Here is a 20,481-nt window from a genome sequence, read left to right on the forward strand (position 1 = left end):
GTGTTTGTCCACTAGTAGCGCTATGGAGCAATGTTTGTATTGTACACGAGCACGCATGCAACATGATACGTGAATTTAGCTAAATAGTTTGGTAGCACTAACATGCTGCCATACAGTAAATGCTGCAACTAATTACCCATCCCAGTTAACCAATCAACTAACATGCATACCATGATTTGTGACTTTGTTGGTTTTAGTCGACAGAGATTATTCTGTGGGTAGAGGAATTTGCAACACATTCTCACCCCCAACTAAATAAACAACAAAAGCACTTAGATTTAGGAAAAGAGCGTGGCTGACGTTAACTTGACTACCGACTCATAACGATGCCCTTTAGCACCCTTTTCTGTCGAATTGGTCAAATTCCACTCACTGACCCACTTTGAACATGGTCCTTTGTGATTACAGGGGAATGGCGAGGTGTGTGTGTGTGTGTGTGTAGGTGTGTGTGTGTGTGTGTGTGTGTGGCAGAGAACTGGCTTTAAGGGCTGATAAAGTCCTTTGGTTTTAGTTTTTATTTTATTTATTTAACATTTATTTATCTTATTATTTTTTTACAAGGCCGTGAAATGTTGTGACTCGATAGTTTAAAACCTTTATGTGACGTTTCCTGACTCTGCATTAATAAGGACAATGTTGATATTTATTAGTCATTTCAACCACATCTGTTTTGCTGTTGTATCCTACCCAACAGAGACACAACAAATATATGCTTTAATTGATGATTAGGAATATCTACTAATTATTATTTAAATTTTAGAACTAATATTTAAAAAAGCAGGATTGCATTTACATTACACGTGTGCATCTGAACAAGTTGTTTGTCAGTTTGTCAAATATTTTGCTTTTCTTCAAAACTATTGTTTTATACAATTGTAGGACAAGGTTATTTGTGTTCTTCCTTTTCTGTCTCTCACTCGATCTTTCTCATCTTCACCGACAATTTGACCTTTTTGACAGTTGATTCCTGTTTTTCTTCACAGTGTAGCCAACAGGTTAACATCTTTGACAGGTATATGGTAGCCTAACAAAGCCTACTGTATACCTGCCACACCTAAGCATTATTAAGCTGTAGGTAAACTGAGAGATGAATTAAACTCACCCGTACCGCTGGCTAAACAAAGAAACCCAACTCCCAAAGCCCAACCCTACTTTCGGCTTTTTAAACTATTTGATTTGGACCGATGCTTGTTTGTTTGGTAGCACATGCTGTGTGATGTCACTTCTAAATTCTTCTAGCACTCTTAAACAAAAAAGGATTAATCCGTCTTTCTTGATCAAAGAGAAAGAACAGAAGCCCCCTGCATCATTCTTAGTCTGACTTTTATTGAAATCTTCAACACCTTTGAAATTCAAGCACTATCATAAAACATTTAACAAAGACAAATTCTATAAATCCGCTCTTTTACAATGTTTGGCCACTAAAGTATAAAAATTGTTTAAACTGAACACAAAATCTGATTAAAAAGAGATGGATATGAATTGATGAAATATCTGATCACAAAACACATACTTCTGATATGGAAACAAACAACATCTTTAGTCACATTGCCTCAGGCTTTCTCATACACACACACACACACACACACACACACACACACACACACACACACACACACACACACACACACACACACACACACACACACACACACAAAGAGGACCTTTGGCTCTTTGTTTGACAGCGGATCATACAGGCTGTTGCTTATGAAAGATGTAAAAAAAAAGAAAAGAAAAGTAAAACAAATACACAATACAGATCTATTACAAACACAGACACACAGAGGAGTGTTAGAATACATTACAAATATATTTTATTCCAGAAATATAAAATAAACTCACATATATAGACACATAAAAAGTCTTTGTGTCTCAACTGAAACAGTGATGTCCGTAAACAGTGAAACTGGGAGGAGGGAGATAAACTTGTTACCTGGGGCCATATCATGGATCCATCTTCAGTTTCAGTCTCAGTAGAAACTCTCCTAAGCAAATATTACATGCAAAACACACACACACACACACACACACACACACACACACACACACACACACACACACACACACACACACACACACACACACACACACACACACACACACACACACACATACACACTGAACAATCACACAACCAAATCCATGTAAAATGAGAGCGAGCTTTTCCTTGTCATTGTCAGCGACACACAGCATTTCAACTGACGGTTTCAGTGAAACACGACACCAGCAGGCCGACAGCTAATAATATAGCGACACACACTCACAAGAAGCAGTTTCAGATTCACATAATGCCACAGAAGCTAAAGCATAAATATAACATGTTCTCAGAAAATTCAAAATAATTAAGTTATGTTTTTCCTGGAAAACATGCTCTAACGTTCATTTACAGACACAACGGCTGCAAAGCAAAACCTTAAAGTTCTGTAAATGAACATGTCAGCCAAAGGCAAAGCAGAAAATCAATAGTTGTACACACATCTTCATTTCGGAGTCTTATCGTGGGGTTCACCCTGTGGTTTCAGACAGCAAACTACAACACAGACACACAAAAGCACTCATGTGCAACAAACATTTTAAGTTCATCCTGCTTTCCAAATCAATCTGTCAGACACTTCCGTTCAAACATAGTCTTTCCTGTCGTACGCTCCACCTGCACTGGTGCTGCGCGGGGCGGTGTAGGCCATCCGGGGTGGCTTGTACTTCTTCTCTTTTGGCGGGCAGCTGCTGCACAGCATCGCCCCACCAATCAGAAGCAGGACGGCCGATCCCCAGCCGATGTAGAGCGCTGCCCCGAGCTCCCATTTTTGTATGGCGATGGGGTTGTAGAAATTCTGGATGGTGACGCTGGCCGTCCAGGAGACGGGGATGAGGACCAAAAGGCCGCCGAGGATAAAGAAGATTCCAGCTATGATCATCACTTTGGCCTTGGATGGCTCGTCTTCGATGCAGTTGGTGCACTTGGCGCCGACGATGGAGATCAGGACCCCCAGCACCCCGAGTATGATGGCGATGATCATCATTGCTCGAGAGGCCTGCAGCTCCTGAGGCAAGGCCAGCATCGAGTCGTAGATCTTGCACTGCATCTGGCCAGTGCTCTGGGTGACACAGTTCATCCATAAACCCTGCCCGGTGGTCTGAGCAGTGACGATGTTGGCTCCGATGAAAGCCGTCACCTTCCACATTGGCAGGGCGCATGCAAGTATTGCAAGGATAAAACCAATCAGTCCAAGGGCAATGCCCACGATCTCCATGCCCATTGACATGCTGGCTCTTGGTCTGGTGACAGAACAAAATTAAAATAGAGAGTCCACAGAATTTCCAACAAAACTTTCAGATTACGGTGACGGTCCTCCTCCTCCTCTGTTGTTCTGGTGTCCTTGAAAAGTGTGAGCACCTGTAAGAGGGTGTGGTGTTGCCATGAGATGCTGCCACAGGAACAAGAGATCCTTTATACCTCAGGGGAGCGAGGAGGAGTCCCCCGGTGATGATGTCATAAAGGAGGCCGTCTACACACAGAAAAAGAAAGAACACCACCTGTGCACATATAGTGGAGGAGGGGAGCTGGAGGCAGGACGGGTGAGGAGGGATGTGATGGTGGGAGGATGTGTCTGTGGTTGCTGGGGGTTGGTCACCAGTAAGATGGCTGCCTCTTCAGAGAAGGGAACGAGAAGTTCTGTTTAATATTGTCCAAAAAAAGCCAATATGTGTAGTTCCTTACACTGACTGCATGCATTAGTTAACCACAGTGCAAAACAGAGAGGTAGCTTCAGCCTCTGGCTATACATGGAAAGCTTGTTGTGAGTAAGCATGGAAACACACACACACACAAACACACGCACACTCGGACTGTCCCTCTGATACTATTCGTTACTTCCTGGTTCCAGTCTTCAAACACTCAGGATTCATTGATAGGAAAACAATCCCAAAAGCTCTACTGGAAACCGGAATAACTGCTCCCAGAGCAAATATGAGCAGAGAGAAAACATGATAGGGTGATTCTCAGACACCTTTAGCATATAGACAGCGGGATCTTCTCAGTATCGGTTGAACTCTTTGCTCTGACCGAATGATTCCTGGAAACACACGTGATTGAGTATTCCGTATAAAAGAAGAAAAACAAACTTGCTCGCGGTATTATGTGAATCCATGTTGAAGATTAGTCAAACAAATCAGAAAAATTACACTAACTAAATTTAGAAAACAAGGATTTGTCTTTTTTGTTCTGTACACATGTTAAAGGACATTTGTTTTTAGCTTGTCATTAACTGTTAACACAATGATTGGTACACATTTGCACTGTCCTTTCCAGTAAATGTGTTGGTTTTAAAATACAAGCAAGCACCTCTGAGGTAATGCATCTGTCATTATCAAAAGGACTACACATCAGGGCACTTTATTTTATCTTTTTGGAGACATCACTCACCTCCAAACCTAGATCTCACGGGGCTACGACTGTTCATTGCCAACAGGCTGATCCAGTGTTTTTGTCAAACCCACGAACAAAACAAATGTCCTCACATTATGAGTTTAGAGCTCACAAAGATAAAAAAGCAACAACACACGATTCCCAAGGCTGAACAACAGGAAGGCTCTGTTTGTCGTACCGTCGTGTTGATGTAACAACATCAGTTGATGCATTGCTGCAGAGATAACAGCGATAACCTGAAGGCGACTTGTATCAGTACACCTGTGTTGACCAGCTGCTTGTGTTACCAAAACAAGAGCCAAAGCTGCTTCTGTTTTTGCTAGTAAATGTATATTCTCCATATTTAACCAAGTCAGATGTTATCATAGTGGAAGAATGCGAGCTCAAACTAACACACATCTACATATGTACAAATGATCGTGTCAGCAGTGGTGGAAAGTAATTCATTGTGTTTACTCAAGTACAATTTTGAGGTACTTTACTTCAGCATTTCCGTTTTTGATACTTTATACTTCCACTATTTTAGAGAGGATTCAGTTCGCTGACATAATATATAGATGGATGATATAATATAAAATCAACTAATAAATGATGATGTATTATTATAGTTTAAGTTTGGACTTTATTGCAGTCGATAAAATAATTAGCTGACATTAAAGTGTTAATTAATTCATCAATAACTATTATCCAATAATATACTAAATGGCTCTGCATAATGAGTACTTTTCATTTCGATATTTTAATAATAGTTTAAATAGTGACATCCAGTGGTGGAAGAAGTATTTTTACTTAAGTTAAAGAGGTTTGTTCAGTGTTGTTCAGAGGAGCAGAAATAGGTTGTGTGTCGTAATGCTCCTGGAGCAGGATTAACAGGTTGCTCTGCCACCTGAGCACACCTGAGGGATAATTTGACTATTCAAAAGAGGAAAGAGTTGGTTTCTGCAGATCAGACACCAAACAGAAAGGACTTCCCCTTCACATCACAATCTAAAAGAGAATCATCTGTCACACACAACTCTGACGCACGAAGCTGTCACTCTCTGTAAAACATCAACACCTTTTTTCATGCTGTTTATGTAAAATGGTATGAAAGATTATAAAACCGAAGAAGGCAAAAAACAAATATAGTTCTTGAACAATGTGCTCATGTTGTCTTTAACTTGTTCATCTTAATTCTGTTATTTTAATTTCCACTTTCATTTCTAAAGTATACGGAGTCAAAACCTTGTCACTATTTATCAAGGCCTTTTCTCTCAATTATTTAAACATTTGTTAATCGTCTTTGTCATTGTTAATAAGAACCCAGATAAATTAGGCCCACATGTTTCACTGTGAAAATCTTTATTACTTTATTATTTAAGTTATTTCAATAATTTCAGTAGATCTAAAACCAAAACAATTGCATCCAAAACGTAAACTCAAAATGTTCTCTGGATATTGACAAACACATACAATGTTAATGCATCAAAAGCCATTAAAGCATCAACCTTAGTATACAATGTCTAAACACAGCCACGTAATGCGCTGAGATAGAAAATGTGAGATTGAAATGTCACCCAACCAAATATCTATTTTACATATATCTCTTTTACAGTCCACTCCGCCATGTTGACCTTGCTTTGGAGTCCCATGTGAGCTCCATTTTGCCCAAATGTTTCACGTCCGTCACTATGACTGTATTTTGTAATAATAGCAAAAAAAAATATTAGGTCACAAAGGTGTCTCTATTTCCTTTACAATAATTGACAGTACAATACTTGATATGTACACATTGATCAGTACAATGAGGAGCATTCATAAAGCATCGTAAATGTTAAAAGCACAAATAATAAATATATATATATGTATATGGGATAAAGTCTCTTAACTGACCACATAGACACAATTTGTGAACTTCTGTTACCATATTCTGTCACGTCTTCTTAAACTTGATTTAAACCAATGGTAAATGTAAACAGAACCATCAAACATCTGTATAGAGCTTTTAAATCCATTTTTTTTTAATTATTAAAAACTGCCTGCAGATTTACAATTATCTATGCTCCTTAATATTCTCAAACTGGTTGACTCTTTTACCATTTTTACCATTTTACCATTCATTATTATTTAGCTTCAGTTCTGTGCTCATTTCCTGACAATGTACAAATAAGCAGGATACAAGTGAAAATAATATGAAGGAGGTCACAATTCCTCCTACTCCCCCCTCGGTCCTGTACTCTTCCCTCACACATAGTCCCTCCTGTTGTAGGAGCTTGGAGCGTTTGACCTCGGTGCGGCGGAGTACGCCATGCGACTCGGAGGGTGCACGCTGTACCTCGGTTTATCTTCCTTTGGGGGGCAACTGCAGCAGAGGATGGACCCTCCAATCAGCAGCAGGGTCGCGGCAGCCCAGCCTAGATACAGCGCCGCCCCGATCTCCATCTTCTGACCAGCGTGGATGAGTGGACTGTAGAACTCAACTACGATGGTGTGTGCTGACCAGGAAACGGGCACCAGCTGGGTCAGAGATGCTGTGATGAACGCGCCGCCTGAGGCGGCCATCACCCTGGCTTTAACTCCTTCATCCTCGATGCAGTTGGTGCACTTTGCTCCCACCATAGATATGAGGAGAGCAACCACCCCCACGATGATGGAGACGATGGTGAGCGCCCTGGCGGCCTGCAGGTCCTGAGGTAAAGCCAGCATGGAGTCGTAGACCTTACACTGCATCTGTCCCGTGCTCTGGAACACGCAGTTCATCCACAGGCCCTCCCAGTACACCTGAGCTGTGACAATGTTGGAGCCAATGAAGGCCGAGACCTTCCACATTGGCAAGGCGCAGCTGGTCACACTCAGCACCCAGCCGAGCACTGACAGAATGATGCCGACCAGTTCAAGTCCAAAAGACACCATAGTGCACTCAGACAAGCGTGCCTCCTTTTGGATCAAAAGCTCCTTTATTAGTCCTTCCTCTCCTCTCGGTTCCTCTATATATGATTTTCTCTTTCTCTCGGTTGTTCTTGCTTCCTTGTCTTCCTTTTATTTTCCAGCTAATACTTAAAAGGCCTTCTTGCTTTTGCCCTTCAAGCTCCACTTTGTCGACCCTTCTTTCCACCAGGTATGTCCTCTCCTCAAGCTGTAGCTACTGCACCTGCTGCTGAATCCAGAAGTGTCGATTTGTCACAGTGTGCTTCCTCCGCAAACTCTCTGCTGCGTGTACGTGTCAGCTCAGACGTTGCTTCCTCTGTTCTTCTGCTCTCAAGTAGTCGATGACCCTTATCTGTGCATTGTTTTATTACTAACTGGTCAGACCCTCCTAAGATATGACATCACTCGTCAAACCAAACCAATCAGGTGAGGTCTGGGCATTGGCCTCATTTACCACCTGGGTGCGTTGGTGCTTGTGTGTGTTTTTTCAAATGAGGAGTAGTTTTATGGTTTAACCTTTTGCCCATGGTAGCTCTGGGTGTGTCGACTTTATTGCTGTCAGTAGGTAATGAGTGGCCAAGCCGAGCTTGTTATGTGGTTGATAGGTGACCACATGAGACCGTAAGGAATATACAAACATGTATTCTAATAGCTGTGTGTGTGTGTGTGTGTGTGTGTGTGTGTGTGTGTGTGTGTGTGTGTGTTTGCATAGCGTGGGATTGTGTTTGAGTAAGACTGAGGAAGAGAACTTTGGAACATATTAAATGTAAGCAGTTACATATTTTCTGTTTCCATTGTTTTTTGTTGTTGTGATGTGCCATGTTTTTATAGCCTCGACAAAAACATGAGTTTTTATAGCCGTTTCTATAACACGAACCATCCCCACTGGGTCACACAGGCGATGGGTAATCATAAAGTAAAATTGTAGTTAATGACAAACTAGAAATGTTACAAATATATTTGATAGATGTGACTTCTGTGAACCAACTTTTTCTGCCAATATTTTCTTTTTCATGTTGGGGGGAAACACAAACAACATTTAAGCAAAAACAATTTGATAAACACATAAAAACTAAACTGAAACATGAGTCCCATGAAAAGACCAAATCTTTCAGTACCTTTTGACCTCTTCCTCCCTGTTTGTGACACATAGCGCCAAGCCCATTGGAACATACTAAATATTAAAAACTTTCAGTACTTTCCTAAAACAGCTGTGCACTGTAGTTTCTAGCAAACATTACTCAAATCTGTGTAAAGAGTGTATTTGCTGGGGACTATTTTCTGCTCTGGATTAATACACACTTCAATCAGGAGAGACACGTGAATGAAAAAAAGATGATCATTAATTGTAAGAGATGATATGTGATAAAGTTAAGGCAATAAGTCTTTAATCCCCTCATGGAGTCCAGACAGGTGGTTCTGGCTGATGATTCTGCTGAGGAGGCTGATGAAATGATGAAGGTGATGAATCTCCAAAGACTGGGCGGTGATTGGGAGGTTGAGTGGTGAGCCTATACTAGCAGCACAAACAGGGATGGCGTCCTGAACAGATTTTATGATCAGCAGATGGATTTATTAGTAGTTAAGCTTTCGAAATCATGCTAAAATCATACTGTGACTGGTTTGTTTGCTTTCACACCACAAACGAAACCCACCAGAGTCCACTTGGAAGAAGAGATAGATCCTTCTCCGTTGTTTGATCCGCACCATTGACAGCTTTCACGCCAGCCCAAACAAACCGTTCTAACTGGGAAAATGGACCTGAGTTTGTTTTAACCAAAGTAAATGGGTGAAACCTGTGAAAGCTTCAAAATTCACTGTATTCACTATAAATAATTACTATTGGTATTGACATCTAACCAAAAAGCCATTCAAAAAAGCCATTAACTTCGAGACGAGGGAACTCATTTCCGGGTTTTAGGACACATTCCTGCCTATTGTTGGAAAATATGTCAAATCAACAGAAGTATCCTTTTTCAACATCTTAACATGGGGTTGTCTTTGATCAGACAGTCTCCACATAATACACATAAAACCAGCAAACAACAAAATTGTTGCACCCTTAAAAAGAACTGTCCAAATACACGTCCATCTTCGTTTTGCCACTTTTATTAACAAATCCCACGGTTAAGCACAAGCACATTTTTACCTTCAGCCTGCATACATCATGGTCTCCAAAGACTCTCTTAAAGCGACAGCGCTTTCTTCTAAAGTGTCAGTAGAACAACTTTCCTCCCTTCACAGTTAGGTAATACTTTTAACTATTGAAGTCATACAAATATGAATGAACTTAAACACGTGTTTAAAGCAAATGATTTTACATTGACACAGTGATATTAAATCAGCGAGAAATATGAAATGACATATTTCAGTGCGCTACATAATATTGGACTATTAAATGTAATATTCTCCCAAAAGGTTGACTGTAATTTGTCCAAGTCATCACTCCGGTGCCACTATCACAGTTTTATCTGGTATACGTGAACACATTATCACACTTCAACATTAGTCAACATTACACGTCTGCTAAAGAATGGTTAACACTGTAACCATGATAAGATAAAGCCTGATAAAGGGCAATTCATTGAGATTGTCTTTGTATTTAGGAAGGAAACAAACAATCCACTAACAATTCAAATCATATTTGACTGTCAATACTATCAGCTTCTTTGTTTGCATGCTTAATCAAGAAATATTTGACTTTGATCAACAGCCCTACGGTGTGTACTCCAGCAAGCGGTCTCTTGTGCACACTCTTTTATTTGCACACAGCAAAAGTAGCATTTGAAGTCGTGTTTCTTCACCAATTTATTTTAATTCATTCATTTAAACCCTGTCTACACGTATACAGATATTTTCTAAAACGAATACTGTATTTTCTCCACACGACTTTCAAAAACACCTGGAGATCTCATCACCGTTGATTCCCCTTCGATAAGACGAAGGAGCTCACTCAAAGATACGAGTGATGCTCTGGACATGCATAACTTTTCCTTCTACTTCTCATTGACGACTGTCCCTCTCTGGAAATTGTTCCTCCATCGGCAGGTTCGACCAAGCCTGATCCAAAACTGTCGTTTCTTGGCCCAGGATGGCATCCCCGTTCTCAATGCTGCCTGCAGAGCTCTAATTGGTTAGTTTTATGTTGGTGTCTTTTCAGCTGTTAGTGACACCAGCATCACACCAAATCAAACTGCTGAACAATTGTGGTGATGTGGGCAGGCTAAATATATATTTGTCGTAAAATACATTTACAGCCTGGAGTAATCATCATTTTCATGGTACCAAAACAGCTCTTTGTTTATGAATACTGTAACAACTCCATATATATTTGTGCAGTGTGTGGAGTTTCACTGGCGGCTCAATCTCTCACTAGAGTTGATAAATGAGTTTCAGATAGCAGAGCGATTATCTATTTCCCCGTTGTGTCCTTGTGTGGGTTGGTGGATTCGTGAAACTGTGAACTCTTCCCTCTCTCCAGCTGCAGAGTAAACACCAATGATATCATCGTATCCTACTGTGTGTTTGGAGAGGTTATTTCAGAATACAGACTGTATGTGTGTATATATATATATATATATATATATATATATATATATATATATATATATATATATATATATATATATATATATATATATATATATATATATATATCTCAGGTTTATCTATTTGGTCAACTGCCAAGCGAAATTCAGATAGGTGCATGGGTCAGCAACTACAGCCAACACACTGATCATACTGTGCTAACCTGAATACAGGAGGGAAGACAGTTACGGAAATACCCTTCCAGGAAGTACTGATACTGTCCTGCTCTGAAACTAAAGTACATGTATTATTTGTGTTTTTTAATCAACCTAACAAAAAATAAAATCACTTAGTGGTAAAACGGAAGAAAAACTACCATTAACCAAGGGTCAGGAATTAAAAGAAGTGTGACCTATAATAGTTTGTCTGTTACCTCGTTAGGAATTCAACAATCATTAATAAATCGCTTCTGCTGTACTTACATGTTTTGTGCGGATGGCTGTACAACATGCTGCAGTTTCTGCTACTTAATCCACAGCGTTAAGTTTGCATTGTTGTGCATAAATTATAAAGTCATAAATAAATGCCAAAAAACTGAAAAATAGAGTGCAAAATCACGGTAGCGAAAAGTAGTGGGGTATATTTGTTACCACTTCGCTTTGCAAGGTTGGATCAACCTCATCACACCACAGATGCCACCGTTAATTAAACACTGCGATAACTTGAGCCGACGGTTGCAAAACATATTATTGTAGCTGACTCTCCATCCATCCGCAGCAGGGTATTTACAGACGTCCCTCTACCCAGCAAACTCTAAGGATGTAATTGTCACGGGGCATGGTGGAGGACTCAAGCGCAGACCAGGCAGAGTAGCGTGTAGAAGTTGTTTTAATGAACAATTCAAAACCAACAGCAGACTTACAGGCACAATGGGGCATCCACGGAAGAGACAAGGGAAGAGGGGAGGAAATCCAGCAGGACAGGAAACAGGGCAGGCAGACAGGGAAACCAGTAACAGGACAAGCCGAACGGGCGGGTAGACATAGCAAGAATCTGGCAAGGAGTGACTGATGGGCAGGAGCTTATGAAGAGGGAAGAACAGGTGAGAAGAGTTGTGCTGATGAGGGGGAAGTGCTTGATTACTAATCAGCGGCAGGTGAAGGGAATTAGGCTGAGGGAGTGACTGACAGGTAGAGTGGAGTAACACAGACACCCAGAACACAGAGGCAAAGCCTAATCGTGACAGTAATTCACCATAATCTGTGGTTCAACACAAGCAGTTATGTCATTTGACTTTGTTGTCTTCCCTTCACGCTGACACAGTGACAGTTGGGCAGGGCCACTTAAAAGTGTCAGTTTGTAACTATGGTCACGCAGTGTGTTGGGAGGAACGATCTCAACGGTTGTCTTGACACGTCTTTGTGTAGTCAAAGATAGAAGTCTTTACTGTACTTTCTACAAAATTAGTATTTATTATATTCATAAAAGAACACAGAAGGAACATGAAAGAAAACAAAAAATAAGTTTATGTCTTTCAAAACGTTCGCCTCACTCAGAGGCCGTCGTTTCTCATAAAATGTGTCACTTTTGTTTGTTTTCCTCTAAAGATCACCTCCCTTTCCCAGCTCCATTTTCTTTAACCTGCAATAGCCCTAAGGCTTTGTTGTACTCTCCTGCATATTGACTTAACCTACAAATTATTCAAAATAACACTGAAGTCAAAATATGCTGAAGTAACTGATTTAAGAAATACTAATTTCACGGTCTTGTTCAAAAGTGTTTTTTTCACCAGAGGGGGTAGATTGCACACTGGTCACAATTGACGAGAATAAAACTTGTACCATAGAAACTGAAATCTCTTCTTCGATTATATTAAAGAAGACAAGCTCCTAAACTGTCTGTCTATCAAGATGAGATAGTGGCAGTTTAATTCAATAGAAACTGTTGGCCTGAGAGGACCTCATAAAGATGTTACACCCCATATTTAAAGAATGGAAAACAGTTAACGAACACACCAATCTTTTTCGTCAAAATCACACTTATAATAATAGAGGAGGAATATGTCCTAGCTAATCACCAGCCTTTCATTTCAAACTGCCCGTTTCAAAGAGAGATGGGGATTTCCACTGGCAGCCTTTATTAGGTCACTGGTCGGTGGCGATACTGCTCTATAAGCGGACTCTCTGTTACTAAGTAATACGTCTTTTGAAAGAGGTAGCCTTGGATTTAATGGCTGCTTCAAGATTTATGGACACATTAAAAGCTGTTTGAACACTGGGCGATGCTACACCAGCCCAGACGTCCTTCTTTCTCTTTGTGCAGAAAGCTCCAAACAAAACCAGTTGTGTATTTTATTGCTGCATTGTGGACATATAAAATGAAATGTACAGGTTCACACCGGACTGCATGACAATAAACTGACAGCATAAAAAAAAAAGTCAGGTTTAAACCTACTCGTGACTTTCAGGGACATTGTGTGTACACCACACACACACACAGTAAACGTTTTGAAAGAAGAAGTTGCTGCCTCCCTTTGGGCAGAGCGGTGAATAGCAGACAGGGTTTCTTTCATGTCAGGGTTACAACATTTAGAAGTCCCTAAATCCAGACCTGTCATACGTCGTATATCATAACACTGACTCTTTTTTGTTGCCCTTCCCCACTCCGCCCACACCAGTTTCCCAGAAATATCTATTTTCCTGTGATCTTGTATGAACAAAACAACCTTGTATGTTCACACTTTCAATCGGCCCTCAGTCTCACACAGACTGAACATAACAGAGCTTCTCCCTTAATTTCACTTTTTACTTTTTCAATGTGTTTTGAGAAATGCAATTCTGTTTCTTAAAGTAACAAAATGACTAGAGGCCCATTTCACCTTTTCAGTCACCTGTAATTATCTAAACCCAGGGAGTGTCATGAAATCACGTTGGATATGCATTTATCAGAGGTCACATGCTTCGCGCTTCCTTGATAAAATCTTTTAATTGCAAGTATAACTTCTGTGTACACACCTGTCGACAACAGCACCGAGAATTGCAGAAGACCTGACATCAAATACACTGAAGCACATAAATGTTTCTGCTTTTTACACAGATACTTCTTTAAAACATGGCTATGGACACAATCTGATAAAGTTTTTGATTTGTAGGGAAATTGAAACCAAATTGAAAACCAAATTGAAAACCAAATCTCAATTTGCTGTTTTTTCTTTCTTTTTTAGAGCAAATCTAAAGAATAGATTGTGTGTGTATCTGTATCTGTATGTGTGTGTGTGTGTGTGTGTGTGTGTGTATGGATCAAATGAATGATGAAAGATCAAGGGTCTTTGTCAGTGTGATTTCATCCCCAGTAATCATTTAATGTTTTGTCATTGGTGTGAAACCAGAGCGTAAACATTGGCTCTTTATGTCTCATTAAAAAAGTTGTGCAGCTTGTCAACATAAACACTTCAGCTAACAGCACATTTACTGTGACCAACATCAACATGTCTCCTGCTAAACCATAAAAAGTTTGAGCCAAAGGATAGACAATAGTTTCAACAAAGACCACTGATGATATATTTTGATGTTTAATGTGACGGTTTCCTGCCTCATCTTCAGTCTTAAGCCAACTGATCGTGTGAATTAATAGGTCAAGTTGCTCAGCTGTGGAGTGTATATAGCTGACAGAAAAACATTTGCCAATATGTTCATTTGTGATGGAGAATCCTACTCTTGCTTCTTAACATTAGAATAAATTATACTTTCACACTTGACAACTTAAGAATACCTGATATTTAAAAGACATCACAATTATTTAAATTTCAAACAAAGCGTTTATTTTAAACACAAACAGCTGTCACTTCCTGCCTCAAAGTGAGAAATGAGATGAAAATGAGAGGGCAAAATCTACCGACCATTAAAAGGAGTGCTTAGAAACAGTTTTTTTACATTTACGTATAATTAATTTGCAACAACAAATTGTGAACGGAAGGTCGTCTGTTCAATCCCCAAGACCTGCAGGATAAATCTGGGTGAGAGTGCAAAGCAGTGCTTGCCCCTCCCTCTTTACCACCCTCGAGCTGCCCTTGAGCAAGGCCCTTAAGCCCTCCAGTGGAGCTGCTCGGTGGTCAGCAGGTCAGACTGTGGTCTTCAGGCCTCCTGGTCAGCTTCCAGGTGTGAATGTGTAAAGACATAGTCCAGGATTGCCGTAGTGACACAGGTGTGAGGTGTGCACATGCCAGAAAATGACGTCATCACAGTGTGCACATCGTGCGCCGCATTTTTGTAACAAGGTGCGCTCTCAGAACGTTTCAGACATGTCCGTCTCAAATACTTAAGTCATAAAATCATTGTTGTCTGAGCATTTTACAAGCACAGACAATTAGTTTTTAAATGCTTTAGAAACAGGTCTTAAAAAAATTACAATTGAGTAAATAGTTTACATGATATTCAACCTTTCAACCTTTTGTTATATATACTTTTATTTAGAGAGCTTTTATGAAGGCAGTAAAATACACCTGAAATTGCTTTCAGCAAAACTCCCACCCTGAATAAATAAAGGTACCCCCCCCAAATAAAAAGAATACAAAAATAAAGTCAATAACAAACACGTAAAAAGGAAACGAGATTTATCCCAGACTATGTTTCTTCATCAACATAAAAAGGAAATGTTTTTAATGAACATGTTCATATAGAAAACTGTTCACTGATAATGTATTTTAAAGTTGTTCTCCTACAATATCTGATCTTGCAATAGCGTCTCCGCTCGTAGCAACTACAGAATTATTATTATTACTATGTTCATGCTTCGATACTCAAGGCTTGTTCAAGGGAAAGATCGTGGTATTGCTTTAATATTGAAAACGTCAAAAATGACGAGGAAGCCTGTTAACTTTCTTGACTTCATTTGAAACCACAATCTGTAATGCAGTAAAATGGCACACTGTTTCGTGAAGACATTCCAAATATCTATTTAGACTCTTCGCAGTATGTCATCCGTAGTTTATGAAGGTGTTGTCGAGCAAAATCACCGAGCAGCAGACCATATTTGGTCTGTCGGAAGTTTTGTTAGAAAGGTATTGTTATTAAAAACAGACTGAGTCATCTCTCACTCAGGACGTTACTCCACCCTCTTGCTGCTTCAGGTGAAACTGAAAATGGGAATAAGAGGGAAGACGAACTAAACAAATGTTCTTTTACCATCATTTATTTCTTCAATGAGATGCTCATATTGTGTTAGAATTGTGTGTTCAATATTTTCACGTCTCCTTTTGTTAAACTCAGTGAGACAGGCAGGATGGTTGGGGAGGGAGAACAGGTTATGGGTTTGTGTAGTTTAAGGGAATGAACCTGAAGAGCAGGGACTGATGACGGTGAGCTGTTTTTCCTCCATGGCCCCTCCTCTCTCAGTAAGGCGAGCATATACCTGCGCCTCTGGATCCTCTCCCATTTAGCAAACTCACTCGACTAACAAAGGACTTGCCTCCATCATAGAAGGAAACAAACAACCCGCAGGCTTTTCTCACTGCTAGAGAGGAATTCATTTAAAAAGAGTTTCGTTTGAAGCAACTCAAAGAAATCAGCTCTCCGCGATGGTGTCTGCTGGGATACAGATTCTGGGTGCAGCTCTGGGGATCCTGGGCTGGATCGGCGCCATCATCGTGTGTGCCATTCCAATGTGGAGAGTCACCGCTTTTATCGGCAGCAGCATTGTGACCGCGCAAACCTCATGGGAAGGTATTTGGATGACCTGTGTGCACCAGAGCACAGGCCAGATGCAGTGTAAGGTCTACGACTCCATGCTGGCCCTCAGCCCTGACCTCCAGGCTGCCCGGGCCCTGGTCGTCATCTCCATCGTGGTGGGCGTCTTGGCTATCCTGCTCAGTGTAGCCGGGGGGCAATGCACCAACTGTGTGGAGGATGCTTCGTCCAAGATCAAGGTGGGCATTGCAGCTGGAGTTATGTTCATCATAGCTGGGATCCTCTGCCTCGTCCCTGTTTGCTGGACGGCCCACACCGTCATCCAAAACTTCTACAACCCGCTGTTGCTCAGCGCCCAGAAGAGAGAGTTGGGTGCTGCGCTCTACATCGGGTGGGGGGCGGGCGCCTTGATGTTGATCGGAGGGGCGATTCTCTGCAGCAACTGCCCTCCTAAGGATGAAGACGCCTACACTGCAAGGTACAAAGCTGCCAGATCTGATGCTTCAGCACCAGCGTCCGGGAAAGACTTTGTCTGAAACAGATCTGAATGTCTGTAAATAGATCCACAAAGATGCACTGGTGCTACTGGGTTGTGTGTGTTGATATTCCAGGATGTTACTTGAGCAAAAAGTCTTTGATGGGAAGAAACACTGAGAAAAGAACCACACCCAAGGAGTAAATTCAATTATATATGTTAACACAGTTATTTGTATGTGTATGGTTGTTGATATGAATAGTAGTCATTTGTCTTTTCTGAGTCATATGAATATTCTATAACCTAATTTGAAAAAGCTGTATGTGGGTTGTTTTTATAAATCATGTATGAGATTCACGATGTATCAGTTAAACTGTAAATAAATATTGTGTTTACAAATCAGACATCTTTTGTGCTTGCTTTTTATTTTCACCAACATGATTCATCCAGTGTTAAAATGGAACAAATCAATATTAATATCATCAATATTAATATCATTGATATTTTATATTCACAGGTTTTAATATTAATTGTACTTTTTTCACATTTAGTGACACAAATGTTTAAACAAGGATCCTTTAAAAAAAAAACCCAAAAAACCGTTTGAGAGTCCTCTATTGTGTGACTTTCTTGTAAATCAGGTTTAGGTGTGGCAGAAAAACAGACTCACGGTGGTTGGAAACTGGTCTTTGTTCAAGCTGTGAGCCTTTAGGGCAAAGATGTTTGTACTTCAGTTCACAGGAACAACTTTTCTATTGGTAAATTATATATGAATATATTCCTCTAAGAATCTATTTTGACCGATATGAATAAAGTCCCTTAATTGAACATCCAAACCTACAGCTTGAGATAGTCGGGATGATCAATTTTAATTGTATTGAAAATGATAAAAGCTATTCAAAGGTTAATAATTCTCTGTTTAAATGAAGTTTGGATTCGAGAACGCTTTGTCCTTTCAGAAACATTCACTTCCTGGTCTGTTTCTAATCGAATATACTGACCTAAACTGTGAAGTTTCGAGTTTGTGTTTGCTCAAGACTTGATCTGAATGGGTCTGTGTGTGTTTGTGTGAGTTTGTGTGTGTGTGTGTGTGTGTGTGTGAGCACAGGTGGGTTTTGGAGTCATTGTTCCCAGTCTCAAAGTCTTGCTTGAGGTAACAAAGCTTGTATGTGTGGGAACAATGAACAGAGAGAGGACAAGGTTTGTGGATATCAAGTCTCAGCTTTCCCCTTTTGTCTGGGAGACCAGAAACTCCACCCTGAAAGTTTGAACCACAATGGGGAGCAGTGATCTTCTCACAGTGGGACTTCAGAGCCTCAGAGCACTGCAAACTCTTCCTCGAGCAGGTGTGAGCGTGGACTATATGAGAGCAACCTTTTGAGTCGTGGCTGCAGTGGAATTATCATGGTTTCTCAGGGCCTCCAGATCATGGGTGTGCTGCTGGCCTTCATCGGCTGGCTGGGCACCATTATATCCTGCGCCATGCCAATGTGGAGAGTCACGGCTTTTGTCGGGGCGAACATCGTCACCGCCCAGGTGATCTGGGAAGGCTTGTGGATGACCTGCGTGGTCCAGAGCACGGGCCAGATGCAGTGTAAGGTGTACGACTCCATGCTTGCGCTACCTCAAGACCTGCAGGCCGCCAGGGCCATGGTGGTCATCTCTGTGATCGTCGGGGTGTTCGGCGTCCTCATGGCCGTGGTTGGAGGAAAGTGCACCAACTGCATGGAGGACGAAGTGGCCAAAGCCAAAGCCTGCATTGTGTCCGGAGTGATCTTCATAATAACAGCCTTGCTGATCATGATCCCAGTGTCGTGGTCTGCTCACGCAGTGATCAGGGACTTTTATAACCCCATGGTGATTGCGGCTCAGAGGAGGGAGCTCGGGGCTGCACTTTACATCGGCTGGGGCTCCGCTGGGCTGCTGCTGCTGGGAGGAGGCCTGCTCTGTAACAACTGCCCCCCAAAGGACAGCACAAGACCCTACATACCTGCCAAGTTCGCCCCTGTGAGAACCGCATCTTCAAACGTTGACTATGTGTGAGTGTTTTGGCTGGAACTGCAGCATAACATGTCTAAGATTTTCATTAAAATGTGTTAATGCTCTCACTAAAGAGTTGCACAGAAATATCTCTTTCTTAAAAATTATGTTTTGTGTTACAAGTGTTATGTTTTACTAAACAAGTAAGCTGTGTATTTGGTTGATTAGGAAAATGAATCTCAGAATTTGAATTACTTCCTAACTTCAGTAAAAAGTTGGAGTAGGAAAAAAATTAAATTGACGTAAATTGTCCGGTGGTTTGTTTTCTTCTTTTTGGTTTTTATGAAATGTGTCCATATCAAAGGTTTATATATGCTGTCAATTATCTGTGAATCTAAGGATAAAACCTGTAACATTTCTCTGAAACAATATATTATCTGCTGCTCAAAGATGATGTGAAAGCCAAAAAATCTGCACGAAAGGAGATTTTTCAAAAGCTAATTTTAATGATAAACAATATGCTGTTGAAATCAGATGTGATTTTATTTTTGTCAACTGTATGATGATATAATGATCACTGTTGGACTTCCAATTGCCTTTCAGATGTCAGAAATAAAGCCTCTTTGTTCATACGTTCCTTTCTCACGTCCGCTCTGCACCTGCAAAAAAAACTGTGATAAAACTGAAACTGAACTTCTCAATAAGCTCGAGTGATAAGACACTCAGGAATCCAGAGCAGTAGACTCCTGGGAATTTACCCTGTATTTGTTTGAGATACTTGCCATGGTGTAATCCACTGCCCTTGTATTAAGACGGTTATTTACAGTTTCTGTCTTAAATAAAATGGACGTCCCTGCCAGAGACAACAGTGCGCTTTGTATGCTTGGATTCATGTTGCTAAGGAACTGTTTTATGTCTCCAAAGAATGGATATTTACACTTTGCCCAGTAAGAGCACATCTGCCAATTCTTGTCAGGTTGATATATTCTAAACCTCTTTAACGGGTTTCTTGGCCCCTGTAACCTTTCGCTGTTTAATTTAAAAAAATAACTTTGAGTATCAAATGTAAAAGTACTTACTTTGCAGAATTCCCAGTGACAATGCTATATGCATGTTAGATTATGATGTGAATGTAAAAGAAGCATTTTAATGTTTTAGCTGGTTGAGGTGGAGCTAAATTTAACTATATCGTCACATAGCTTTACAATCTGTACAGCAGACTTTGCTAGTTTAATCTATAACAATGCAGTGTGTTTTATGTGTAAACATCTTAATTTTTAAAGTAATTAGTAGTTACTTTATAGCAGTGTAAACCTTTACTGAAACACATTGCTTAGGAAAATCTATTTTGTTATGTTCCACCAGATCAGTCATATCATCAAAACATTGTTGCCAAAAAAATCTGTTTATTATCAGACTGAAAAACAAAATTACAAATAAATGACAAGTCTTCTTTCTGAAGCACTTATGTTGTAAATAAG

At 40.4% G+C, this 20,481-nt stretch overlaps 4 protein-coding genes across 4 annotated transcripts; 2 read left to right on the forward strand and 2 right to left on the reverse strand.

Moving 5' to 3' along the window:
- Nucleotides 1–1,323: 1,323 nt before the first annotated feature.
- Nucleotides 1,324–3,406, reverse strand: LOC306704843 (claudin-3-like). The gene has a single exon (XM_079171388.1). It carries the CDS (start codon nucleotides 3,261–3,263, stop codon nucleotides 2,619–2,621), a length of 645 nt encoding a protein of 214 aa, XP_079027514.1. The 5' UTR covers nucleotides 3,264–3,406; the 3' UTR covers nucleotides 1,324–2,618.
- A 2,350-nt stretch (nucleotides 3,407–5,756) lies between these two features.
- On the reverse strand, nucleotides 5,757–7,668 carry LOC306704841 (claudin-4-like). Its single transcript, XM_079171386.1, has one exon. The coding sequence runs from the start codon at nucleotides 7,316–7,318 to the stop codon at nucleotides 6,650–6,652; it is 669 nt and encodes a 222-aa protein (XP_079027512.1). The 5' UTR covers nucleotides 7,319–7,668; the 3' UTR covers nucleotides 5,757–6,649.
- Nucleotides 7,669–16,261: 8,593 nt separating this feature from the next.
- Nucleotides 16,262–17,424, forward strand: LOC306704842 (claudin-4-like). The gene has a single exon (XM_079171387.1). It carries the CDS (start codon nucleotides 16,437–16,439, stop codon nucleotides 17,079–17,081), a length of 645 nt encoding a protein of 214 aa, XP_079027513.1. The 5' UTR covers nucleotides 16,262–16,436; the 3' UTR covers nucleotides 17,082–17,424.
- A 1,000-nt stretch (nucleotides 17,425–18,424) lies between these two features.
- LOC306704844 (claudin-4-like) lies at nucleotides 18,425–19,063 on the forward strand (the record flags this gene model as incomplete). Its single annotated transcript, XM_079171389.1, has 1 exon — nucleotides 18,425–19,063. One exon carries the CDS (start codon nucleotides 18,425–18,427, stop codon nucleotides 19,061–19,063), a length of 639 nt encoding a protein of 212 aa, XP_079027515.1.
- Between the last annotated feature and the right edge of the window lie 1,418 nt (nucleotides 19,064–20,481).

This window comes from Pholis gunnellus (assembly GCF_910591455.1).
Source record: "Pholis gunnellus genome assembly, chromosome: 13".
In the NCBI taxonomy this organism is placed as follows: Eukaryota; Metazoa; Chordata; class Actinopteri; order Perciformes; family Pholidae; genus Pholis; species Pholis gunnellus.

Bases quoted from the DNA above. Each gene is read 5' to 3' on its own strand.
- LOC306704843 (XM_079171388.1), bottom strand. From the start codon at position 3,263: ATGTCAATGGGCATGGAGATCGTGGGCATTGCCCTTGGACTGATTGGT.
- LOC306704841 (XM_079171386.1), bottom strand. From the start codon at position 7,318: ATGGTGTCTTTTGGACTTGAACTGGTCGGCATCATTCTGTCAGTGCTC.
- LOC306704842 (XM_079171387.1), top strand. From the start codon at position 16,437: ATGGTGTCTGCTGGGATACAGATTCTGGGTGCAGCTCTGGGGATCCTG.